Source organism: Camarhynchus parvulus, chromosome Z (genome assembly GCF_901933205.1).
Source record: "Camarhynchus parvulus chromosome Z, STF_HiC, whole genome shotgun sequence".
NCBI classification, from domain to species: domain Eukaryota; kingdom Metazoa; phylum Chordata; class Aves; order Passeriformes; family Thraupidae; genus Camarhynchus; species Camarhynchus parvulus.
Window position 1 is genome coordinate 7,667,479 of NC_044601.1, and position 27,523 is coordinate 7,695,001.

Sequence of the window (27,523 nt, forward strand, 5' to 3'; positions counted from 1 at the left end):
CAGCCCGGGGGGCACCCAGCCCCGACTGGGGTCTCTCTGCAGGGTGTCACTGCTGGCTTGTGGCACGCTGAGCAAGGAATCCCATCTTTGGGGCAACATCAGGAGTCCCAGAAAGCTGCACAGACAGGACACACGCATTCCAAATCTTTGTTTCATTACGAATAAGAGGCAGAAGGTTGCAAGCACTGTAGTTAACTTTATTGATAATTATTGAAAAGGAGTTAGTAGAGGTTAAGTCCCAAGAGGCAGCTGTTCCTTCAGGTGCCCCGGCCCTGTCACAGACCCAAAACACTGTTGAGCCTCTTGCTGGGGGGCTCCCTCGAGGGCCTGGGTGCAGCTTGTTTTCAACAAGGACAGTTCTGTTCGTACTGTGCGTGGGTTCAGCCCTTCTCCCTAACAGCAGCTTCTCAGAAGAAGTCAGCACAGAGGCTGAAATGCAGCTCAGCCCCATCCAGGGTTAGATCTCAAGGCCTGAACCCTTCTAGGACTGGAGTGTTAAAGCACAGATAATAGCAGAGCAGATTAGGTTTAATTACAAATTGTTTTTGATACAAAAACATAAAATATCCCCTATTAGCATCAAGAAGGCATCCAAGTTTTAATACTCTCATTATAAAATTGTACCAGCATTTTTACTGAAAACAATATAGATCTTGTATATATTTAGTTTTGGTTCTGTTCTCGACAAGCAGTTGTGTGGCTGCTACCAAACCCCAACCGCAGTTTGATGAACCTCAGTACAAACCACATGCATCACAAATACATAAATAGATCTACATGACCCAGTATAAAAAATACATCCTACCAAGAACCTCAGGTATACTAAAAATCCCAGAACGGTTTGGGTTGGAAGGGACCTTAAAGAGTCCCAACCACACCTGCCATGGGCAGGGGCACCTTCCACTAGAATCAACCTGTTTGTGAAAATTCAGACTTAATACATCTGTTCTCCCTGAAAGCAAAGGTGGCTACTAAAATGTGGCAAGAGCAGTAGACAGGAGCAGAAAAAATACTGCAGAATTCTTGTCCCACTTATTGCTACATGTAGATCACATCAATAGTAATCTGTTTTTTCCTAATCCTTGAAAGGTCAAATTGTGTATGGAATTCTGACGAGAGTAAAGAAGAAAAAGCACTTTTTATAAAAATAGCATCCATTTAAGTTAGATAAACCCTTATAAATACAAGAAAGAAACTAGTTACTCTATAAAACATTGAGAGCGTATGTTCCTGAAGCACCAGCATCACATCCCCAGGTTAAGGACCTCAGTGAGGTGTTTATCCACACAGCCACAGCGTTCCCCTGAGCTGCCAGAGCTGCCCTGGCACACGGGGGGCTCCAGGCAGCTACAGCAGCTCTGGGCTCTGAACCCCTTTGCTGTGGAAAGGAAACAGTTTTGGGCCAGCCCTGCTCCAGTGTTGAGCTCTTGCAGAGATCACACGGAGCCCCAGCAGCTTTAGTTACACACTGGTGAGAGGGTGAGAGGCAAGATCCTATGACTTGGAGTCACACTACACCTACCAAGTGCTGCAGCTGTGTGACAGTAACAAAACCTGCACTCTTCTGCACCTGATTTAAGTGTCAGCTTTCAGAACTTCTTGACACAAACTGACTCTTTTGTGGCAGAGGAAGCAGAGAGGATCTGAGAGGTTTAAAAAAAAAACAGTTTGAAAAGCTATTAAAACATAAAAGGTTTAGAAACTTTAACATTTTTAGTGTTTGTAGCATTACAACTTTGGTGTTCAGATCTAGGAAATCAGTATATGCATGTAATCGGCCTCATCAAGACAGGTGCTCTATAATGAAAAATGCTAATTCCATTTTCAGTGGCAGAGCTGTAGGATCTGACATTCCACTGTGAATCACAGGAATCAGAGCATTGTCCAAGTCGTTCAGGTAGTTCTGTGGGAGAAGGTGCCCTCCAGATCCTGCTAAGTATTCAACCTAGGAGGGAAACATACTGATATTAACACTTCTTGTATTAACATTATATGCAAAATGTGCTGTATCACAGTAAAAGAATATTTCAGCTACCATGAAGTGAGAAATTAATGACTAAGACAGCTTCTTCCCCAAATGTCATCCTCAGCGTGGATCTTGGGTAGGGCAAAACTCTAAACCTTCAAGGAGAGATCCAAGGTATTTACAAGGGAAGGTACTTCAGTGGAAATGGAGTGTGTGCAATAAAAGTTGAAAGCTTACCATGTCTGAGTCAATGGAAACTCTGAGTCCTATCTTATTCATCCCGTTATTTTTCAAGGTTTTAAGGTGAGGGCAAAGAGCAGTGCTGCAGGCAATGGCAATCTCTTTTGCAAACTGGTGGGGAACAGCACTGGAGGGTTCATGATCCTTTCCAAAATAGTAAACCTGAGATCAGAGAAAGGGAAGGGCAGTCAGAAGCCTGGTACATGCCAAAGTTAGGAAAAACAGTAGTTCAGGATCATGTAACACCACACAGGGCAAGCTTTGATGCTTGTCTGCTGGAAAAGCATCTGAGTATTTCTTCCACACAATCAAAATACTTCAGGACCCATGGGAATGCCTGCATTAGGCATTTACAGAGCTGTCACTGCCAACAGACTTGAGTCTTTTGCAGAGGAGAAAAATTACAAGTGTGTAAATTCACCAAGCAGCTGCAGAGAACATTCTGCCTGGCAGAATGGCTACACATAAAATCAGCTCATTTTAACAGCTTCACTTAGTACCATCACATTACCACTTAAATATTCCCTAAGTAATAAAAAAGGCTTAAGAACTATGTAATTCACTAACTTCAGTGCACTTCATAACTTTTCCCTCTCTTTCGAAGTCTCTGTATTGTAGTGCTTTTTCACTCTGAGTTCCTTCCATTGATTCTCCATCAACTGGGCTCAAAATTCTATGGAAAACAATAGTGTGATTAGCAATTTAAACAATACTTATAGTTTAGATACAGTAACTTCTATGCAATAATATTTACCTATCCTTTAAGGCTATTTAAACACCTTAACAACAAAGTACAATACGGGACTTGCACTATGAAAATACAGATGGTACAAGAGGAAATATCCTAAACAGGGAACTAACAGCATTAATGGAAACCTAATCTTGCAGGTTTAAGACACTATAAACCATCCTTGGTATCAAGCACTTTCTGTCACAAGAATACTTCAGATTAATTTCAAGAAGCTAAAGGGAAAATTTTGAACATTGGGAGCAAGAATTCTCTCAGAGGTCTGGCTTTGGTAGTACATTTACCCTTTGTTTGTTTTCTCCTCATTTTCTACCCAACAAATATCTACGTATTCCTTCACGTCCCCAGCATCCATTTGTCCACAGGTTATCCTGAAGTCCTTCTTGTCTCTTAAGGCCTGACGTAGGCCTTCCATGGTTTCTCGTGTTATTTGTACCATTAGCCCATCTAGAAGAAAACCAGTTAAAATTCCACATTATCCACAGGAAAAGCAGCCCAGCTTCATGATCTCGTTCTTACAGAATCTTGGCTTAAGTTCTACTGAGACCAACCATCTCCTACAGCTAATTAATAAATGCACAGAAGTAATGCATGCCCCACCTACAGCACTAAATGTTACATGAAAGAGGAAGAAAACCTATTTTGTCAACAGAACTCAAACTAAAAGATAATTTTTAAGGTAATTTTTGAAAATTTTTGCATATATATGCCAATATATATATTTCAGCAATATGGCAATGAAAACAGTGCAGGAAAGACCTGTACTGATTAATCAGAGTTTAAATTTTAATGTTTTAAAACAAGTAGGTGAACTATCATGTATTTTTATGCAGCACTTCTTTGCAATAGGTTTCAAACAAAATTTAAAAACCTGAAAAGAAACGTTTAGCTTACTGAGACATAAAGATCTTGCACAAAACTGCTATTATTTTTTTTTCTTCTTTTTAAGTCTCTTAAGAGGAGAACAGAACAAAATTCTTACCTTCAACTATACTGGATTTAGCTAAAAATCCTGAGGATGTTTTTAAGGCTCCATTAAACACCACAAAACTTGCACCTGTAACTAGACAAAGTAGGAAGGAAGTCAGCACCACTTCATGTCACTCCAGTCAGTCATAACTGACATTAAACTTGCACTCCTCCTAAAACACAATTTAATGTGACACCAGAGATGCATTTTCCATGCAGCCTAACACTGAACTTCCATTTCTGGTCTAGAAATGTGATTTTTGTCCCTCAGACCTCTTACCTTCCCTGGGCTGTCCCGTGGCACTGATGGCCTGTGTGTGATAGAGGCCCTGCTTGTTCTGCACACACACCAGGTGAGAGTCTGCCTCGGTATTGAAACTGGCTCCAATGCTAATTACATGTTCATTAGAGGAATTGATCACCTTCATCACCTGTCAACACAAAGTTTGTCATTACACTGATAAATCTCACCAGGAGGGTTTTTTTGGTTGTTGCTTGTTTGGGTTTGTTTTTTTTTTTTTTTGTTATTACTAAAGCAAAACATCATAATCAGGAAATTTGCAAGAGGGAATGTTTAAAAATACATGCTGAAGGACTTTGAAGAAACTGCAGATCTTTCAGTACTTAACAGCTATCCTAAATCTCTACTCCTCATTATCCACCTTCCAGTGTATCACAGAAGGAAGTGTGTGCTCAGGTAATTACATGCCCTTCCCATTACACATTTAGGTTAGTATGAAGTTCAGAGAGGGTTTTTCCAAAGAGCTGGTGATAGAGGTGTGACTGGTGCAATACAAAAAAATGGAAGACTAAAGCAGCTTGGATTAGAAAGCTAAGATGGGGGTACTCACCTCATTGTGCTTCCTCAGAGGTATTTTAATACAGCTTCTACCCATTTCCACATGGACAAACAGGTTTTCTATGGTATGCAAAGTATACTGGTAATTTCTGAAGTCCTATAACAGACAAAGTATTTATGTTAGCAGACAATTAAGTATTGTTCTATTACCTTTTCCTTACCTTCATCAATTAGATGAAAGTACTCTAAATGCATCTGTAGGACTTCCAAAAAACAGTAGTATTTAGAGTGGCTGAAGACTTAGGGATCCCTTTTTGCCCACCACGTGTATGTGACAGGTATCTCAGTGAATGTATTAATAAATTCAGAGCACTGACAAATTAGCTCTGTTAACCAATGGGTTATTTACTCTATGGCTACTTCATTCACATTAGAATGCCAGTGATTTAAGGAAGGAAAAACTTCAACATTCTCCCTTCTCTGATAGAAAAGAAGTGTGGAAGCCACCACTTAGATGAGTTTGTTTGCAGGCTCACAGCCTGTCCTCTACAGATCTAATTTGATTCACAGATTGAATAGTGCAGCGTTTCTTATCCCTTTCTGTGACAGAAGTAATCTCCCATCACCTCAGCCACTACTGCAAAATTCTGTTTATTTCCAGAACAACAACATTAGGTATGAAATGGTCTACTTTGTTTTTACTACTTCAGCTAGAAAATAAAGGTATAAAGAGGCTCTTTTCACCAGCCAGGCAATCAGTGCCTTCCTCCATCAGCACAGCTGCAGCAAAAGGGTATTTACAAATATCTAAGTGCACTAAGGTTTCCATGGGACAGCATCCAGCACTAAGGATGTAAATCACAGGTGCCCTTTGCCTCAGCCACTTGTGTGGGGACAGGCTCTGCATGATCTCTCACTGAGCATTTGCATCACAGGTGCCAAGGCACCACCCAGAGAACATTCTGCAGCCATGCAGACACTGAAACTCCTGCAAGGAGCACATACTGCCCCTGCCTGCTTCAGGCTGGCACAGCCACCAAGGGGAACCCAGGAAACTCTGATCCACCTGGAAAGGAGCTCCACAGAAACCCCATCCAGCAGCAGCAGTACTGCAGGAAGGCTGCCCAAAGCCTCGGGGTGCAGATACACAGTGGCACTGGCACAGCACCAGTGAGGCTGGTGGTGGCTTGTGGATTTCAGTGGGAGGCTCCTACAGGAGGAGGAAACCTGCTGTTCTTTGATGGGGCACCTCCTCCAGCTGTGATCTGCACACCTGTGCTGGCAAAAAGGAAAAAGGGGCAAAGACTGCAGTTTCATCTCAGCTATGATGGTCTCCAGACCCAAGAGAGGATGCAGTGATTGCCCAAATGAGACTGGCTCTGCTTTCCACAGCCCTGCCCTGAATGCTGGGAGGGAAGGGCTGGAAGTTCTGCGTAAGTATCAGAAGAGGAAGGTCACTGGTCAGGAACATAGGCTTACTGCAATCTGAAATCAAATCATTTGGGTAACAGAGGGAAAGCTTCCACAGGAAATGGCATGAATTCCACACCTGTGATTTTGCCAAAAAGTCCTTCACAAAAGACAGTCAAGCTGAGTAACTGTGGCAAGGTTAAGTTTGTCTGACAAAACAACTAGTACTGCAGTTAGTCCACAGCATCTGCCTGTCAAATGTTTCTTCACATTTAAGACTGTCAGATTTAAGACCAGAATCCCTGCACCACAATGATGCTCAGAAGAAAGCAATGCACCTGAATGATGACTGCCAGCATCAGTGCAAATGCCAACATCTCTCTCACTCATTAAAAGCCTTTTTTCACTACCAGAACTAATGCATAACAGTACAAGCTGAAACAAACTGCTTTTTTAACTCTCTCACGAGTTTTAAGTATGAAGAACAGAAATGTTAGCTCTGCTTTCAAGATTCAGCATTTGTTTGGAGGATATTTTGATGACAACAGGAAGGGCAGGTAATGAAGCATCTACTCACCACAAGCAGATTCATAATCGTGTGTCCAATGTCTCCGAAGAGCGGCTCCCGGTGCCTGACACTTACCATGGGAGTTGGATAGGCTAGGAAGAAAAAGGTCACATTTACCTACCAACAGCTCTACAACTTGCTATTCCAAGTAGTTCTATAGGTTTCTTTCAGCTATAAGCTGTCTCTAAACCTCAATATCTGACCAGCCAAAGGAAACAGAGCCCCTCTCTACTTCTCAGCACTGTGTGGTTCTCCCTCCATGGTTATATCTGACAAAATTGGTTAAAAAAGCCAAGCACAGCAAGTGGATTAGTAAGAGAATGAACAACAACAAAGCAGCTGCCACCCTGTCACTATGCAGACAGTTTCTGGCTGGTAGAGGTCCACTGTGAGCTCCAGAAGTCCATGAACAGGTGACAGGTTTATGTGTTGGACAACTCCCAGCTTTACTGAGACGGGGCAACTGAGAGGCATTTTAAAAAATTTTATTCCATATCAGTCTCATTAGAGGGTGAGATATAAGAGATGTAAAATCCAATGCCATTTTATCAGAAACCAACTAATTTCCTGCTTACAATACCTTATGAATGTTTTTCAGCCTATTAGCTGTAGCCACACAGTGCTGCTAATACTTCTAGCACCAACCACCTATTATTTTACCCCATGTGATTTTGCTACAATGCATCTTTCACAGTTCTAATTCTCCAAAATATCTGGTCTTTTTGCAAGGCCATCCTTTGAAATTTGTTTCCAGTTCAATCTCTCTCAACAATGTCATCTCTATTCCATGGCCTTCCTAAGTCAGCACACCTTATCTCAGAGTTTGCATACAGATGTACAAGACTGTGTGAGCCTTCAGTCAGGTTTGGAGAATCCCTTACAAATCCATTTCTCACATTTATGGACTTGCAGCTTCTACAGTGGTGGGCTACAGCCTTTTTACATGCCTAGAGTTTTCCAATGTATTAATAAGTTATCCTTTTAAGTAATCAGTATCTTTATTTGGTTAATGAAGCAGTAATATTTTGCCAATATACTTAACTCAAATAATGTAATTAAAATAACCATTTTATCAGAACTGCAAACTGGGCATGTGAACATCCCTTCAAACCTTTCTCCTACAACCAAAAAAAGGATCTTTAAACTTTACTGCCAGTTTTGGTTTCTTAGCTTTCTCATCTGCTAAGAGAAAAAAAAATCAAAGAAGTCTATCAGGACAGTGAGCACTCCCAGATGGCTCCACATGTTGGGCTTATACAAGTATAATATAAAATACTGCAAAGATGATTTTAAAGTAGCTTGCTTGTCTAAAAACTACTCGTATTTTCCAAAGGGAACTTTACAGTTTATGCAGCTACTGGCACTGTTAAAACTTACCCCCATATTCTGCTCCCAATCGCAGCATCAAACGGATTGGAAACACTTTTGCCCAGGGTATTTCCAGCTTATGGATAAGAATGCCACAAAGAACAGGGTTATCTGGTAGAATCTGATCATCAAGTTCCTGAAAAGTTGGTGAAACAAATAGGAATCCGCCATGCTCTTTGTTGCTGAGAAAGTTTTCTGTAAACGTAATGTTCTCCATATTTTTTATGAACCTTCCTGTAGAAAGAGGAATGGAGAGTGTTTACAGGGCTGGGTCACTCACCCCTCCGTGCCAAGAGAACTGCTCTAAGCAGTGAGCTCTGACAGAGCTGCCAGCCCACCCTTCCCCTCACATCTTCCTGCAGCCTGTCAGCTGTCTAAACCCACAGAATATGAGCCTGTACTTCATCACCCAATGAACCTGACTATCGAGCTAAGCTCCTCCAAATAAGTGCCTAAAGTCCTAAACATATCAGTGGATGAGTGTTGATCAACAGACCTAAAATATTTTCATTTATGAGCACTATACTTCTACAAATGAAGTGCAGGTGTCCTAAAAACCACAAACTCATGGCTCATACCCAGAATCTCCACCACAATATGACTAAACAACAAAAAAACCTGCGAACAGGATGTTTACAGAAGCAAATGAAACAAACATAAATTCATTTGTTTTGGTTATTTAGAACTCTAGTCTAACACTGCAAGCTCTTTCAACAGAATCATTAGACAAATAATTCAAGAAAAATTACCTATCAACTTTAAAACCTAAAGATCAGCAAGAATATTCTACACAAGAAAAAGTTAGACATTAAAATGACACACCTTTCATTGCATCTTTATAGATGTCAAGAAATAATTTGAATATTTCACTAGGGAAAACATCTTCATCTGGCAAACGCTGCAACAGAATGACAATTTCTGCCTGACCCAAACCATGCAGTCCATTTGTTGAGAAGCACCAGCACTTTTCTGAGGAATCTTTAAAAAGATAAGATACCACAGTAATGCTGTTTTACAGACAGAAAAAAAAAAAGAAAAAAGAAAAGGCTTGATTAAATGGAAAAGAAAATGTGCAATACTTACATTTTATTAGCTTCACATTGACAAGCAAGTTTGCATTTAGAATAAAAGTCAATGGATTAGGACCTCCTTCCCCAAGCAGCAAGGTGACCTTTTGGTGACATGGATGTTCCTCCACCAGAAGATCTAAATAAATTGACACATGATTTAGTTCAAAATACCAGCCAATGACCCAAACCAAGAATCAGTTCACTGTATGACAGAGTCATCCCATCCTCTTACCCTGTGGTTATTCCCAAGATTTGAATAGCTACAGATCAACCAGGGAACAGCTTACCCTAAGATTCAAGGAACACAGAGAACTGAAGCAGCAGCTTGTAAGAAAGGTGCCAACCAGGGCTGCCCTTCCTTTGGAAATCCTGACTGAAAGTGTGCTGACTCCTCATCCATACCCTGATTCTGCCAGGTACCTCTGATGAGCACAGCCACCACCATCATGCAACTAAGTGGTGACCCATTCTTCTCATAACATACTGATCTTGTTAAAAGTGCACAGTCATTACACAACAATCCAGTATGCAACGAATAAATTACATGAGATTTGTAATAAAATACAATTTTTTGAGTCTGTATTTACAGATGAGTCTGTATTTACAAATCTGGGATAGTAGATGGTGTGGGTGAAAGGGGGTGGCACTGGATGAGCTTTAATGTCCCTTCCAACCCAAACAATTCTAGGATTCTATGAGTAAATAGTAACAATTTTCTCAAGATGTCAGCAGCTTTTACCTTTCCCTTTTTCACCCAGTGCAAGCAGAAGTGGAGGCAGCTGATCACCATCAGGAAGAAGGCTGATGTCTCGTCGCACCCAGTTCTCTACCCCACACAGTGCTCTGTAGCTTGAAGCAGAGACAGGCACAGCCTGTGTGCTCTGTCCCACTGAACTGGGACTGCTCTTCTCTGCTGCTGCAGGGGAACACTCTTCAGTGCCTAGAGTGACAGATCTGTCACTAGGTGCCACCTCACTCTGGCCTGGTGTGGCCTGCTGTGCACCATCTGAAGGAACAGAAGGATGTGATTCTTCCATTCTTGTCATCTTATCTAGGTCTTCCTTCAGTTTTTGATTTACATCAGTTACCAGGTCATCTTCCTCTGGGTTTGCAGCCTGTGAAGAAGAAATAACAACAACAAAAAAAAATCTACATTGTCTCATAACCAGCTAAACTTTCATTACTAGTATTCTAGAAGCAAAAAGAGAAAGAAACCTATCACAAAAGTTGGAAATACATTTCCTCCTAATAAGAAGAAAGCCATCAAATCTCTCCTGGATCCTCTGCTTTCTTTTTTTTGTTTAGGAGTTACATGGGTGAAGATGCTGTGAATATAGGTGAAGATGGGTGAATATATAGTTAATATATTTGTTTGGTAACACAAACTGGATCAGCAGTTGTGTGCTGCAAACATTTCTACACTATTTCTACTGTTCTACTAATAGCTGAATATAAATTTGCTCAGTCTGATTAATTTCTGGTTGTGGAGTCCAACCCACACTGTTTCCCCAGCAAGACAGGTACGACAAGCCATGAACACAGGTACACTGGGATGTCAGCTGTCATAAAATAAAATGGAAAAAACCAATCCCCCAAGACTCCTCCAAAAAAAACAGACATGCACAGTATCTTTCTTTAGCCTTGCATCCTATACCAGAGGGAAGACTTTGTCCATACAACAAGAAAAAACCTGGCAATTTTAAGCTTGCCCTGTAGCAGTTCTGGTGTCCCATCAGCTTCCAGCAAATCTTCCATTTAACAAATATGCTGCCACAAAATAAAAAAAAAGCCACCAACTCCAAAGGGAAGACTCCGCAAAAACACAGACAAAAACAAGGTTAAATTGGCTAATAACAGATTTCTTCCCTGAATCTGCTCATGGGTGTTTCATACTTGGCATTTTCTGCCCTTCACACACCTGCAGCAGCACTTCCAGGATTTTTGTTGCCTTTTCTTCGGAGCTGGACTGTGCTGGTTTTGTCTGAGCTCCTGAGGCTGCACAGGAGAACCATCAACTAATTGTCTTCCACTCACTTTATCCACGCTGCTTTTAATTTTAGACACTGCCCATCTTCTGCAAGTGCAAATACTTTTTGTGTATTTGTATTTGTATATCTCATTCTTTCCCCAAAATGAGAGACAGGCTGTATCTTTTGTTTACTCTAACTCTTTTCTTATTTGATTACTACAGTTATTCATGACTATAAGCTGGTTTAAATGCTATACACCTGTTAAGTGCTCAGATCTTCTACATACAAATAATAATTATCTGGTTTTTTTAACTTTATCAATATATTTTAAAAACTCTTTAGTGCTGTGAAAATCATGGATTTTAAGTTATTACTTGAAACAGTGCTTCAGTGCTATGTTTTATCTTAAAAAGACTTCACCTGAGGAACATTGCTAAGTCTTTCCACAGTAAACTTACACCTCTTCTGTGGACTTTTTTTTAAAGGGCAGTTCATTCACTAGTACGTATGCGACACAAAATTAGAAAACCAATCCCCTTCTTGGTTCAGTATTAGTTCACACTAAAAGCAATACACAGATTTTGTTGCACCCTATAATGCTACACCCTATAATGCCCTATAATTGCAGGGCACTAAGCAAGTTGGTTAGTCTGATCCAGCAGGCAAACTGATGGATTATATTACACATATATATGTAAAATTACATATATATAAAATTTATTTATAGAAATGTAAATAAAATTATATTTATAGAAATATAAATAAAATTATATTTTATATATATATAAACTGATGGATTATACAATACAGAAAACTAAAATATAGCAGGCCACAGGAAATAAAAACAAACAACCACAAACTTGTACTATAAGCATATTGCTAATGACAGCCTTAAGAACTGTGGCTGAGGTCACCTTCACAAAAGTGGTTCATCAAACACTGTGTACTGAAAAAACTGCTTTGGCAAATTTTCAGCCACACAGATTTTGAATTTCACAGACACCTCAAACCGAAGAAGGTTTTCCTTGGAAAACTTTGCTCGGTTTTACTCAAATTGAAAATTACTACAATATTTTCCAATCCAAGGACTTCACAGCCACTGCCAAAATGATTGTCTCAGGTTCCAAAGGCTGTGACTCAGAAGCCATGGTGTGTAAGAACCCCATGCCTGGCCAGCAAAGCTCTCCCAACAGGTAATTTGTGCAGCTGACCCATCCCGACTCCTACCGCGGGCGTCTCAGGCAGGTCTGTGTTCTCTGGGCTGGAGTCCTGCGACCTCTTTGCTCCTGAGGACAGCTTTGCTGTGTCTGCCACCTCCCCGTTTGGCAGAATACCATCTGCAAACCAGACCCTCTTCTGCTCTCTGGGGCACAGCCCTGTGACAGGCGAGAACAACAACTCTGTATTATCGCGAGTTACAGCCACTCCAACAGCTGAGAGGGACAGAAATGAAGCCCCTTCTCCCCACCACATGGACAGAGAATGTCTGTTCACTGGAACAAAGCACAGGGTGACATTAGCCAGTCTCCAATCAGGCAACGTAACCTCTCACCTGCAGAGGAAGCTGCCCTGCTACAGTTAAATCTATCAATTCGTATTACAAAAGGCTACTTCCTCAATCACCCCTCCACAGTGACGTAAGAATGAAATGCATATCACAACTAAAAGATGGAATACAGTCTAAAAAAAGTTGATTTATCATTTTGTTAACAATGTGTTTTCTTCAAAGAAGGTCAGATGTTTAATAAAGGTGGAACAAAGACACTAGTTAGCTACCAATCATTTGTATTTACACTGAGATTAAGCTTTGCTCTTCCCTTGTAACTTCTCCCTGAACAGCTACTTTTTGTTTTCACTTTAAGAATGGCAGTCCAATGCAAGCCAGAGATCTCCCAAGAAATGTCAAAATTACAGAATGAACAGCTACACAAAAACATTTACAATGTAAACAGAGAAGGCAATGAAAAAAGTAACATCCACTTCTCATATATGGAGATTTAGGACCAGCTGGGGCCAGGCACCAAGACTGGGAAGTGAAAGTGTTTCCATTCAGAGCGTTCCTGTTTCACACAAAAAATACCAACTATAAATCCCAGATGTGACTAGCAGCTCTTTCCAAAGAGACTTTCAAAGTGTTAGATGTGTGTTACACTGAGGATCTGTACCTTCAGGACCAGGTTGTTTAAGTGCTGAGGTAGGCAACAGTGCAGATGGTGAAGGAGAGCTGGCACCCCCGGGTATCTGGGCCTCCTCTACAGGTGCAACAGCGGAAGAACGCTCAGAGGAGACACTGGAATTGGGGACAGGACCAGTTGGACTCATCATCCTTTCAAATGCCTGTGCTAAAATAATGTGGTTAGTTTTTAAGATCGCACAATTTATTAAATTTCTTTTGCAGAGCAGTACTGTAGGTGGGTGGAGGTTTTTTGGCAGAGGCAATGTAAAGTTTGTGATTGAGGTATGAAAAATAAACAGCCACACTGTTGTACGAAAGAAAATGTAGACTGATTTTCTACCTGCATAATTGCCTCATTTCTCATGAGATAGAGAGACCTCCCCTTGTTCTCCTTGCAGTGGCTACACCACTGTGACCCCAGGCCCTTGGGGCAAACACATGTCACATCTGAACTCCACTGAGGTGCCTATTAAAAATCTGACATGTTTTCAAGTTGTTATTTACATACTCATCAACAGGACCTCAATTGTTTCTCCTGATGTTTTCATAAGCATCCATAGTTAGCTTTCCAGCTAAGAAAAGGTTATCTGATGAGTCATTTACTGCAGCCCTGGTAAGTGACTTTAAAAACACCAGGACAGGAAGCAACATAAAGTGGGCAAACATGTGAGAACAAGGAGGGATGTAGCCTTTAAACACACACAGGGCTACTGTGGAGGGAGGATAACTTCTGCTAGATTCCAGTCACAGATGACTCAAATTGTATTCTTCTGTAACTTTCTATTTAGTTCTATGGAGTTAAAAGCTACTTTTTTTGTTTTTTAATAAAAAACAACCAACTCGAGCCTCAAAGTTCAGAATAAGAACTGGAATCCAACTAAGGAACAGTTATTCTCTTTATCCTCCATCTCAGAAATAGGAAAACCTACACCAATTAAAGTAATCAAGCTCCCCAAAAAGAATAAGGGTTAAAGAGACAGTTCAATGATTACTGCAATTACTCAAAAAAAAAACTCTTTACCTTTATTAATATCATCATAACAGCCAGTGCAGACTCTTGCTTCCTTCTCCATGTACTGCAGTTTGCATTTTCGCTTGCAACAGCTACCACAAAAAACCTGGATCAGAAAAGGATCACATTAAATATTGTAGACATATTGCACAGCAAATAGGAAAATACACTTGCTTCATTCTAAACCATCTGCAGCCTTGTATTCAAGCCTGTATCTGAACCCCTGACAAAGAAATCCTCAGGAAAAAAAAGAACAACAAAAACAAAACCCTCGAAACACCAAGCAGAAAGCAGCAACATGGAGGACCCAACTGAAATTATAATAAAATTCTTCTCTGGAGTGATGAAAAGAATTTCAGGTTGCACCACCTATCCCAAGTTCTTGCCCCACCCATCTGAAATTCTTCTCAATCCTACATGTATCCTGCCATACGTATTTTACATCAGGCAACAGAGCCTCACAAGGAGTGAGGTGCAGAGCTGGTTCTTGCTCTGGCGCTTTAGGACCATGTCTGCAGCCCTGTGTGCTCAGCACAGGTCTCAGGAAGCTGTTACCAGTCTGCCAGGCACTCAGGGCTGCCTCTCCAGCCTGGCACAGCCCAGAGCTCCCTGCTGCAGGCTGCTGGAGCTGCTGAGTGGCTCTCCTGCTCCCTCAGCAAGAACAAGCAGTGCTGCCTGCATGGGATAAGCTCCCTTCAGACAAGTATTTGCAAAGAACGCTGCTTTGGAAGAACAGAATATGCTCTTCTATTCCAACAGGGTATATATCCTCTCTATTTTAAAGCAGAAACAGGGGGGAAAGTGTGCCTCATTAGCCTGGACAATCTACAATGGGATCTACACAATCTCATTCAAAGAATTATGTCTTTAGAATAGCTGGTGTTTTGCAAGAGTTGCCATAAATATCTGGAGGTTCTGTCACTTTCCCTTTATGTTCTTTCATGGATGATCTGCAAGTTTTTAACGAGTCACACCATTTTTAGCTATATGCAGACTCTGGACCCTTTACAAAAGGTCTTCTGAAACCCCCTAAAGGTGTTCTCTACTCCTAATTGCTCCCAGTCCAGAAAAACAAAGTAGATCAAGGTGGGGAGGGGGGAAGGTGGGAGAGGAATCCCAAACATGAGTGGCATAGGAAAAAAGAAAGTTATTACAACTGACTCCTCCAAGCAGGAAAACTCACTGCAAAAGCAGTGATTGATCAGTGTAATATGAGCTAAAAAAAGAAACTATTCCAGCAGCCTCTGGATTAGTGCCACATGTAATCTACCTCAACAGGAAACATGCATGCTCAGTACATATGTTAAGAATGTAACTGATGAGGATTAATTGCTAATCAGTTATAATCCACTTCAGGGCTTCAATGCCAAGCAGCACAATCCCCAGCAAGGACTGTTCTCCTCATACCCTTGGTGACACTGGGACCTGCAGGGGATTGCAGGAGGATTAATCCTAATGCACCTGAAAGGTGAAGGCAAACTGAGGCACAGGAGAAAGGAGGTGAGTAGCAGGCTGTTGAGCAGACAAGTGGGTCCTGCTTGAACTAGGAAGAAAAAAGGTACCACAGCAAGAGACAAACACCTGGACAATGGAACTGCAAAGCTGTTTGGCCTTGTGAGGGCTGCAGAGGGGAGAGAAAACAGGGACCACTGACTTCACACTTCCCTCTGCCACAGATGCCAGAGTCCACAAGTGTTGCTATTTTCATGGATAAAAAAGAGCTATGGGAATCCATACAACTGTCTTCTAGAACAGTCCCTAGAGGACAACTCTGAATTCCAAACAGTTTTCCCTTAGTTCCCAAATGGCTGAAAACACAACAAACAACAGCTTCACAAGGAATGTCTGATCTGGGATTTTCTAAGACAAAAAAAGTTGCTATCAAAAGGACAGAAAGTCTTATGAGGCAGAAGGTTAAGCTGCACGTTCAGAAAATCTGTAATTGCACAGCACTCCCATATCTGTAAGGTTTAGACAATTCATGCTGCCTTCACTCCCTCTCCTAATGAAGAGACATTGTGACGCTCCCTAATTACACTGCTGCTCTGCCACATGCCCCTCAGCTGACACACTCACAGCTGTCAACAGCACTGTGCAGTGAAGGGTGTCCCATCCCCACCTCTAGACAAAGTGTGAGAACTTCACAGCAAATGTAAAACAGGAACCTGAAGTCAGTCAGGCTTAGGACTAAAATGGAACCCACTGTGAAGGACTGTGCTTAAACCATCACAAAACCTCACCAGAATATTCTGGCAGTAAGTTCCATGGATGCCAGGTCAGCACAAGGAGTTCTTCATATCCTGGACACCTCAATTCAGACCTACATTTTAGTTCACAGTGGCTGCAGCTCAGTAAATGAGCATCATGCTTTGAATACACAGTGCTACAAGAGAGGTGGAAAGAGAAACTACCGTGCCTTTCCAGGTGGTGCTTAACACTGGGGATGCAAAAATTTAGTGCTGACATCAGTCTTTGCTCTGTCTCCTCATCCTTAGAGCTTACAGAGCAACACTGAACAGTGAGGTCACTAGTACTCCTAGCATTTCCATTTATGCACTAGTACGAGCCACAGTAAATCACAAGGGAATTCTGAACTGAATATCAGTTTTGGCATCACTTACTCTCTGTAGAAGACCTCAGGCTGAAAAAAAGTTCTGCAATTACTCACTTTGTTGGTGAATCACATACTTTACCCCTGAGATGAGTTCCTTAGAAAGTGATAGATCTAAACATACTGGAAGACAGATTTAGACCATAAATCTTTTTGCATTGGTACTGCTGCTACAGCTCCTGACAAAATGCAATCCTTTCAGGTTCAGGGGCAGTGCTCCACAGTTATAATAACTAGTAAGACACTGGATTCTCATCATCACCACCTCAATTTTTTAGAACATAAACACTTAAGTTAAAAGCTCAGTAATGGGCCGGTTCAATACAACTGTGATGAATTAGTCCATCATGTCATCTCCCCTACTCTATGCAAAACACACCAAATTATCCAGTAATGGCAGATAAGAACATACTTTGTACTTCTCTTTAATCACAATTTTCACAAAAAAGGCTACATGTTTCTTAATTAACATCAGTCTTTTCCAACAGTCTTTAGGCTCCTGTGGAGGGAAAATAGAACCTGGCCTTTGTTAAATAAAGTACTTTGAGCCTACAACACTTCTGTCAACATTCTCTCCCTTTTCTATCTTGGTTATGGCTAAATGAGAATGTCCTTTTCCTGCAGCAGCACAGGACCCCTCCCCAGTGACTCACCTTCCCGCAGGCCCGGCAGTGGTGTCGCCTCTTTGTGAAGGTGAACTTGGCCTGGCAGTTCATGCAGTTGGGTGCCTCTGAGTCTGGGACCCACAGGGGCTGCTTCCACGACAGAGCTGCAGGTGCTTTACGTGGCTCAGCACTTTCAGATGTTTGATTTCCTACAGCCTCAGAGCTGCTTTCTCCAGGGTCAGTATTACCAGCATTTACACTGGTGTCTGAGAGGGGAGCTTCTGGGCTAACAGAACCACATTCCTGATTTTCTCTTTCAAGTACATTAGTTCTATTCAGTTGTTTCTGACCAGGAGCTCCTTGGGAAGGGTCAAGCAACTGCTTTGGTCTTGCACCTTTCACACAAACATCAGAAGCCAGAGTTTCACTGCCACTCTCAGTCATGCCTTGACTTTGAGACATGGTGACCTCTGCTGCAGCTTCCACTTCATTGTCAGGAATAGATGTTTTAAGGTTACTATTAATGCTCATTATCTCCTCCAGTTTTGCTTGCATAAGCTCTTCATTGACCTCTGTGAAATCCAGGTTGTTCAGATCTGTTAAACTCCCTCCATCTGCATCAGCTTCCACCAAGTTACCATCATTGTCTGAAGACTTCAACATACTGGACTGCAGACTTTGTCCATACAAGAAATCATCAAGCTCAGCGTCGCTTATTAGAATATCACTTTTAATAACATTGTCCTCAACAGTGAGGTCAGCCATAACAGAGCTCATGCTCTCATCATAAAAAGTATCTACACCAACATCATATGGCTCAGCTCCAACGTCTAGAAAAGCAGAAGCAAAAGCTTTGATTTGCTGAGAGTCAATATCATCAATTACATTCTCAGTACTGTATTTCTCTCCATCTCCACTTTCTTCTGCAATACTTTCACTGATTTCAGCTACATCTTCTTGTTCATGCCAGCTAGTACTTTCACAGGATTCCCTGCCAGGGAGATGAGTTTTAGACTCTCCAGCATGAACACTTACAGTATCACTAATAACCTCCACCACTGCATTTTGAGGTAGAGGATTAACCTTTTCTTCTGATACAACTAAGGAACCACACATGGACACAGGAAGGGAAAGACAAGACAGAGATGTCTGGACATCCTCAGCTGACATACACAAACTGGAAACACTGCTTGGTATCTCACTGCTATTAAGTTCTTCACTATCTGCATTCTCTTCTGTGCCTTTCTTTTCCAATTCTACTTCAGCTCCCATTTGACATGACGAGCCTGGCAAGACACAATTTCCAGGTACTGTTGCATTGCTGTTGTGCAGCGGGTGCCTCTTTGGCAGAACTGAAGACATGGAATCAGCATTACTCCCATTGTTTGGGTCTACTTTTCCTCTGGCATTTCCTCCATACACTTCTTTGCTTGCTGCAGAGCATGCACTGCGGTCTTGTGTTTCAAAAGGCAGTTTTTCATCTTTGGGACTGTGTGAATTCCAACTCTGTGATGTTACAGTGACACATTCAGGATCCAGGGCAGCAGTTTGTCCAGGGTGGTCGAGTACTTCATTGCACTTTACAGGTTCTGTCCCATGTTGATCGTCACACAGGCCCAGGACTGTTCCTGCAGCGTAACTCTCTGGTTTTAAAGCTAAATCATTAATTTGTTTTGTTGTAAGATGCCCTGAATCTTGTAACACCGAGTCCCCATCCCTCTGCTGTGTGCTGGCAACCCCGCTGCAGCCAGGTGAACTCACACAAACAGGAGTGGGGACACAAGACACGCCACAGCCAGAGGGCCCCTGGCTGCCCTGGAACTCATCTGGCTGCAGCTCCTGAGCCCCTTCTGGAGCAGCCACTGAGGGGATTAAATCTGCTGTGTCACTGACAAGATCACATACAGGCACGCTACACCTTCCCAGGCTCAGAGCCTCAGCTTCATTTAGGGAACTACTGTCCACAGTGGACAAGAGGTCAGGTCCAGCCACACCCCTCTCTTTGGGTGGTGAGAAGCTGAGCACGTCCCTTGTGCCTGCAGGGGCGCAGGGAGAGCTCTCCTCTGGGGCATGACATCCAGCAGGATCCTCTGGCAGCTCTGCTGTGGGGTGTGCATGCTCTAAGCAATCCAGGACTGAAGACAGCTTTGAGTCGTATGGATTTTGAGGTGTTCTGAAGCACTCATATTCATCTATTTTAAGCAAGAACAGATCAAAAGCAAAGTTTATAAGACTCCTGTCTTTCCACAGTGTACTCCCTCCTCTCAACCCCATCTATTCATCAATACAAGCTTTTACTTAGCAGATGCTACTTTCAAACTCCATGGTAACAGTCATTTGACCATGTACTTCCACTAAAAAGGCAATGCAGAAACCAACCTGTATTCTGCTCAAATTCATCAAGCAGTTTGTCCAAGTCACAGACTGCAGCTTTAAAGTAACTGTCCATTCTAGTCTCAGTTCTAGTGAAGCTTTAGCCTTCTTAAACCTACAGAGAAAAACACAGCATTTAATTCAAGGCAATTTTTGTTTACAAAGTCCAAGTGTTCGTATTAGACAGCAGCTCATATGAGGTGGTTTTTTATTTTTATTAATACTTCGTTCTCTCTCCATGTAAACAAAACCTAAGCACAATCAGGGTTGCAGCCTCTAAGTATTCTGGATATGCTCAGTGTACTCAGCATTACATCCCCAAATTCACTTCAAACTGCAAAATTGAGTCTACTTATTAAAAACAAACAAACAAACAAACAAAACCAACCAAACAAACAAAACCAAAGCATCTGAAAGTGCTATGGCATTACAATGTCAGCACAAAGGTTTAAAACCAGAAGGAATATTAGGATCTTCTAGTCTGACCCCATTAACATTTTATGCCACATAACCCATAGGCAAAAAACAAAACAGGTCATTATTACCTTTCAATGCAACTGAACTGTAAATAAAAATAATAATTAAAAATCCAACATTGTAATTGAGCTCATAATTTCTGTTCTACTCAAAACACACTAACTATGCTTCTGAGACCCCAAGAACATGAAACTCTTATTATAGACTTATCAGGTCATCAGAAAGCTGTTTATTTATCAATCACATCCCCCACTGCAAAACACCCTGGTTTATTTGTTTAATGAACATTTCCAGCCACTCAATTTTATGCCTTTTTGGTCACTCAGAATTGCCTTCCAACTGCACATCTTCTTCAATGGCTGAACACCCATACAGTGGAACTACCAATCAAAAATCAATATTTACAGTTCCTCTGAGCAAACTGAAGGGACTGGGATCCATTTAGTCTGATGTCTGTAAACCAGACATCAGCTCCGGGTGGTGGAGAGCTGTCCAGTTTTCCTTCTGTTTTCATCAGTGCATTCAGCCTCTGCACTGGCTGTCCTCACAGCCTACCCCAATGCAACTGGAGCTCTGGCCACCAAGTAATGCCCAGCCATCCTCCTGAAAGCTCAGAGCCCAAACAAACAATCAATCCTCTCATACCACTCATGCCACCCTGCAGCTACAGATCTAGATTCCATGCCTTGCTTCCCCCCAAGCTCTAAGGTTTCCCCTCACTGAATAGTTCAGATCAGGAGCTTTAACCTGCGTCAATGTGTAGCTGTTCACCACATGTGACGCAACTATTTACCACATTAATATGCGTGGAACAAGAACACTTCATGGCAATGTGTAGTTCAAACAGAGGCTTGCAAAAGCGTTAAGAAAGGTGAAACAAATACACAGTAACACAGTACTTTGTGCCCATATGTAAGCCAAAAATGTGAAAAATGCGTATTATATGATTGGCTTTTCACAAATATTAAAATTAGTATTATACGTGTTATGTTAGAAAGTTATACTGCATTAATCCTTTTCAGTAGTGTGTTAAATACAGTTTTTAGGCTATAACATAAAATAGAAACAATGTGATGTAAGATACTTTTTCTAAGTAGCTCAAGAAATTCTTCGCACAGAAGTAACAGCAACAAAACACCAAAATCCCCAAGACAAGAATTACTGCCTCCTTATTGGGAAGAACCAGACTTGGTGGGGACCGAGATGACTGATTTACTAGATGAGGGGGAAGTTGACAATAACCAGAGAACACCCTTTGTTTGAAAAGAATTTTTGAATCATGTATGAGATATATGAATATGCAACAGGCTGTTGCTTTTAAGAGTTAATCCTTTGTTAGCGACCAATGCCTTCAAGAGGAAAGCATCCAAACGTTCATAATTCTTTGGTTTTTTTATTGTTCTTTATTGTCCTAACTCGGACTGTCCAAATTCTTATTGCTCTAATTTGTACTACTATTTTTACATTTTAGTTTATATTAAACTTTTAAAATTTTGGAACAACTGATCACAAAAATTTTCACAAAAAAATGAACAACCCGAATATATCACTGTTTGGATATCTGTGGCCATTAATTAGTCACAGCCAAGGCCTTCGGGCTGCACTCTAATACAAGTCTCTGACTGTCGCCTGGAGGGCTGGAAGAGCAGCAAGCACAGACTCGGTGCCCCTTCTCCTCGCCCATCTGAGCACAGCTCCTTCCTGTAACAATCACAACCTCCCGGCAAGGGGGATGCAACAACATGAACTGGAAGTTATTTCAATTAAGAGCCTTACACGATTAACAGCTTTTGGTGATTCACTGAGAGACATCAAAGTGCAGATCCCGTCCCTAAAGCACGTATCTGTGGGCAGTCAATACTCAGATAGACCACATAAACAAGAAATATTGAAGGGTTACAAGAAAACTGGGCATCAGAGGATGCGTAATGCTGGTTTGTGTCCTCTGTAGGTATTTATTATACAACCTCACCACTTATCACAGATATCAATAACAACAGAAGCTTATAAATAACAAAAACCTTCCCCATTGGAAAAAAGTACAGACGAGAGGCCAAGTAATTATTTCATCTAACTTTGTCTTTTATTTAAAAAGGCCTAAGGAATATTCACTGTGTTGCACTCTTGAGAGACACAAACAAATTGTGATTTAAGCATAAGGGCATTATTAGATGACAACACTATCTACTTTTAGATTATAATGCTAATTAGAAGGGTGCATTGATGCTGTACAGCACTGGCCCACTAAAGTCTCCAGAAAAAGGAAGAACTCAATGAATAGAACTGTAGAACTAAAACCACACACCAATATTTACATCTATTTAATACAGATTAACCCACTTCTACAGAGAGCCCACAAAACTATCATACCTCAGTCTACTAACCCAGAAATGTTGCTTTGTTTAGTTAAATCTATTTTTAAAATAAAATGCTTATTTGACTTGGTAAAGTATTTTGAATAACTAACCTAACCTTGAAAAACTAGCATATGCATTACTCCTAATTTCATTACTCTTTCCTCAAACTTTTCATATGTTTTTATCTTTCTACAATAGACCTACAAGCAAAAAAAACCTAAAACCCACAACAAAACCAAAACCCCCAAAACAGGGCAGACCAGCAGTGCCTCCTTGTCCCTTGCACACCTCTCTGTCCCAACTCCATGTGTCTGCATCCGAAGAATTGTAAAAGCCTTACAAGTTTTATTTTCTGCTGCCTGGATTTGCCTGCAGCCTGTCCCAGTGTTTACATTATTGGATTAGAAGCTATGAAAAAGCCCTGGTGACACATTTTTATTAAATGGCTGCTTGCTTCCCTGAGTGAAGGGTCTGGAGGAACCACATGCTTCAGCAAAATGCATTTGTTCAGAGCATATTCTTTTAAGACTTATACTTGTAACAAAAGAATTACAATATATTCTATCAGAAAACAGGAGCATCACCACTGTATATGTTTTTTAGGCAGACACAAACTCTTATTTTCTGATTTTATTTTTTAGAGCTCTGAATACAGTCACTAGACACTCTCTAAACTGGTTCACAGATTAGCATTTTTTAAAAATAAACGTTATGCTTATAACTTTACCTAAGGCAATAAGTCCCTAATAGTGCAAGGAGACATACAACTTTAGGCTCTCACCAGCTCAATTTTATAGATTTAAAAAAAACTTTTAAGTGATATTTAAATCACTGTCTGTTAAAGACTATATGGTTTCAGATAAAGATAGATTAACTATAAATATGCAGGAGGAGACTTGAAGATAAAATAGCAGTCTGTCTCAAAATGGGAAAATAATAATCTAAGCACAAAAATGCACACTGGACATGTCACTTCTCCAGATAAACTTCAAAGCAGGCTCATCCTAGATCCCCAACAAATGGTCTGACACACTCCCAGCACAGCACCACACAGACCTAAGAATCACAGGCAATAGTTCCTGCCCATTAAAACTGTTAACTATTAACCGTGGAATGCAAACCCTGAGATCTCGATGACTGCACTGACCGCAGGTGTGACAGGGCGTTTAAAACACTTCACAGCCTTCCACACTTCCTCTAAATCCTTCATGAATTACTTATCCCTTCTAACGTAACAGGCACATGTTCCAGAGTTCAAAACCAACATTCCACTGGGGATTTCTCAACACACTTTTATTTAAAGGAGAAGATAACACAAGGCTGCTGGGACACCGGGTGGCCAACTTACAGGACGGATTGTCAGGGCTTTTTCCCCAGATACACTCTGTAAATGGAGGCAGTGAGCAGTTCTCAGTGGGGATAACTTGCAAAACAGAATTGGTAGGTTAATTATTACCAAGTAGCCAATCCAAGGTCTGAAGACAAGCTACCTTTTGATGGCTAAGCACCCCTGAGAACTACTCTCTGTAGTTTTCACACATATGGGCACCACCAGACGCGCAGTTTGCTACAGGTAATCTCCACTGCAGAGGATTTTACACCAAACATACCAAACAGCCCAAGCTGGGGTTTAGAGGGAAAAGAACACAAGCAGGGGCACAGGGAACATCTCTCCCTTCCAGAGAGATGACCACAGGATGACCACCACCTCAATTCTGAGCACCACAACTGCAGTCTTTTTGCTCGCTGGTCACGTTGTTTCAGCTCCATCACCGTGTTTAATTATCAGATTTAGCCTGAGCAGAATGCTGAACTAAGGATGGTGGGAGCACTGAAATGGTTTTTTTCCACCTTAGCACCCCAGCAGTTACCACAGGCAGAGCAAAACCTCCAATACAAACACGAGCACTGAGCACTAAATTCACAGTGAAATGCTCACGGAGTACAGTGTGCCCCTTCTCCCTCACTAAGGGTGATGCCATCATGATGACTTTTATCTTTCTTTAATATACCTTTTATATGTTCTCAGTACCTTTAACATACATACCTGTAATTCTTTAGGCCTAATATCTTAACATAATCTTGGTATTCTGCTAAGCCAAAAGACCCAACTCCTAAAAGCCTCAAAGTCAGAAGGCAGAAAATGTTACACTATCTTGAGAAACCAACACCCCCTCTAAAACACATCCAGTAAACTTACACCTATCTGAGGAAAAAATACCTTAAAATAAAAAAAATCACACTATTTATTTAAACCTCTCATTGAAACATATTTGTTAAATATACTAATTTACAAAATCTGTAAAATTGTATACACCATCTAACGTATGTATGCATTTTGCTAGATTCCATTTTGACAAATTGTTACAACACAAAAATCCTTATTAAATACCAAAATATAAACCTCTCCATCCCTTACCCGTTTGTAACTCAGAATTCTAAGGCCAAGGAAAAGGCATCAAGGGTACTGAAGGACTTAATTTCCAGCTGTTTATCCCTCCCTGACATCATATACCCACACATAGGCCTGAAGCCTTAAAGACAAAAAGTTTAAGGGAACAGGTGCCCACAGATCAGCAACCAACCCGATGGAGAAGTTCAGCACAACTGAACAAACACTGCGTGAAAAATTTAAATAAAAACAAAAATTATTCTTGCTGAGCAGAACAACCCATTGTCCAAACCAAAAGCTGAGGTGGCTGCTGCCACAGCAAGTTTAGGAGCTGAATCACGGGGTGAACAAAAAGCTGCATAAGTTTTCAGACATATAAGGACAAGCTTACAGGACACACCACAACAAATTGTCTTGTTTGAAGAATGCCATCCCGTTTGTTAAACACGGACAGAACTCCAGCAGGACTGTGGACATTGCCACCCTCAGAGCTCCATCCCACATCACCTTCAGCTTACGAGGATTATTGTTCATTTATCCACCCATAAAACCCTACTCCTCTGAAATGAGAACAGCATTACTCACACCACCCAGAGAATCACAGAATCCCTGAATTACAGGGCTGGAAGGTTCCTCTGGAGTTCCCAGCCCTGCCCAGGGAACTGCCCTGGTCTATCCCACAGGCAGGTGTCCAGCTGGGGCTGGGATGTCCCCAGACAGGGACACTCCAGGCCCTCCCTGGGCAGCTGTCCCAGGGCTCTGCTGTCCCTCCATGGACACAAGTTCTCCCTCCTGCTGCCCTGCACCTCGCTGCCCTTTCTTTGATGGCCCCTGCTGCTGCTGCTGGCGCTGGCAGCACCGAGCAGAGCCCGGCCATGCTCTGGCAGCCCTGGAGATGTCTGGGTGCATTGATGGGATCCCTGGCAGCGTTCCCATCTCCAGCCTGCCCAGCCCAGCTCCCAGAGGTGCTGCACAGTCCAGATCCTCTCTGGGGCCTGCCCTGGGCCCCTCCAGTAGGTTCTTCTTTATTCTGCTGTGAAGCCCAGACGTGGACACAGCACACTGGAGGCAGAACAGACTGGTTATGACTCCCGGTACCAGCAGTACCAGCAGCCAGCCCCGCCGGGAGGAGCGGGCTGGGCAGACCCAACCCACCTGCATCTGCCAGCCGGGACAGAAAATGGCTCTGAAACGGGACCAGGCCCGGCAGAGCCCTCGGTGCTCGGCGGAAACCACTGCTCGCTCACCACCCCGCTCCTCTGCTTTGCATTATTAACCAGCGGAGGTTCGCATCACACCTCGCCGGCCACAGAGCACCGACAGCACGGGCTCTGGCAGCCGGCTGGGGCCTCGGCCGTGCTCCCCAGAAGGTGTCAGGGACCATTCTCTGCTCGTATTGAAACACAGACTCAAAATGATTTACACCCCCTAAGTGTACAGTGTTCGATTGTCCATTCTACTCTATATACCACACATGTATTCTATACAATCTATAAAATAATCTCGTCTATTTTACTTCATATACCGTATATATTCTCCATATACCCTACAAAGTATTCTTGGTACATATACTACACTCGATATACCGTATATAAGAACAGCAGTAAGCAATAATATCACTAACACCCACAAACCTCCGGGGGTAAATAACCCACCCAGGTAACCTCAGTCAGAGGTGAGACTCCCACAGCCGCGTCGCCCCGACCTCACCCGGCCGCTTCGGGGCCGTCTCCCCTCAGGGCCCGCCCCGGCCCCGCCGGCGGCTCCGGGCGGCGGCCTCGACCCTCCGCTGCGCGCAGCGCGCCTGCGCGGCCACACCCGCGCCTGACGCCACCGTCACCGCGCCCATCCCCACCCTGCGCGTGCGCTTCCCGCCGCGGCCGGCGTGGGGCGCAGCCTGGGGCAGAGGCGGGGCCATGCGGTTGACGGACAGCGCGAGAGGGCGTGGCATACTGAAATGGGCGTGGTTTTGCTTGTGATTGACAGCACATTAGGGCCGAGTCGCCGACGGGCCTGACCTGGGGCGGGGCCTGTGGGAGGGGCGGAGCCTCCTGTGCAGGCCACACCCCCCACTTTGTCCCATACCCAGCCGGCAGGGGGCGCCCCTGCCGTCCAGGTCTTGTGATGTCACACCCTCAGACCCCATGGTGACGTCACTGCCTCTCCATCAGCCCCGCTCAGACCCTGCTCCGTGCCTGTTCCAGTGACATCACATCCCCACAGTGACGTCACTGCCACCCCATCAGCCCCCTCATGCCCTGCTCCTTGCCTGTTCCGGTGACATCATACCCCTCCTAACTATGTCACTCCACTCCATCAGCCCTGCCCATGCAGACTCCTGTCTGTGCCCATCCTGGTGACATCACACCCCTTACAGTGACATCACTCTCACTCTATCCCTGGGCACTGGGC

At 42.6% G+C, this 27,523-nt stretch overlaps 1 protein-coding gene across 2 annotated transcripts; it reads right to left on the reverse strand.

The window, feature by feature from the left end:
- Window positions 1–184: 184 nt before the first annotated feature.
- On the reverse strand, window positions 185–26,910 carry ZFYVE16 (zinc finger FYVE-type containing 16). Of its 2 annotated transcripts, none has more exons than XM_030968803.1 (18): window positions 26,822–26,910; window positions 19,892–20,000; window positions 17,561–19,704; window positions 14,306–14,402; window positions 13,274–13,450; window positions 12,336–12,484; window positions 9,878–10,253; window positions 9,152–9,274; window positions 8,891–9,046; window positions 8,078–8,302; window positions 6,710–6,792; window positions 4,775–4,879; window positions 4,204–4,354; window positions 3,937–4,017; window positions 3,239–3,401; window positions 2,774–2,879; window positions 2,204–2,368; window positions 185–1,945 (listed from the first exon to the last, which is right to left on the reverse strand). In XM_030968803.1, exons 2-18 carry the CDS (start codon window positions 19,959–19,961, stop codon window positions 1,784–1,786), a joined length of 4,533 nt encoding a protein of 1,510 aa, XP_030824663.1. In that variant the 5' UTR covers window positions 19,962–20,000; window positions 26,822–26,910; the 3' UTR covers window positions 185–1,783. The 2 variants fall into 2 exon arrangements, with proteins under 2 accessions (XP_030824663.1, XP_030824662.1); XM_030968802.1 differs by having other exon boundaries at window positions 26,767–26,904.
- Between the last annotated feature and the right edge of the window lie 613 nt (window positions 26,911–27,523).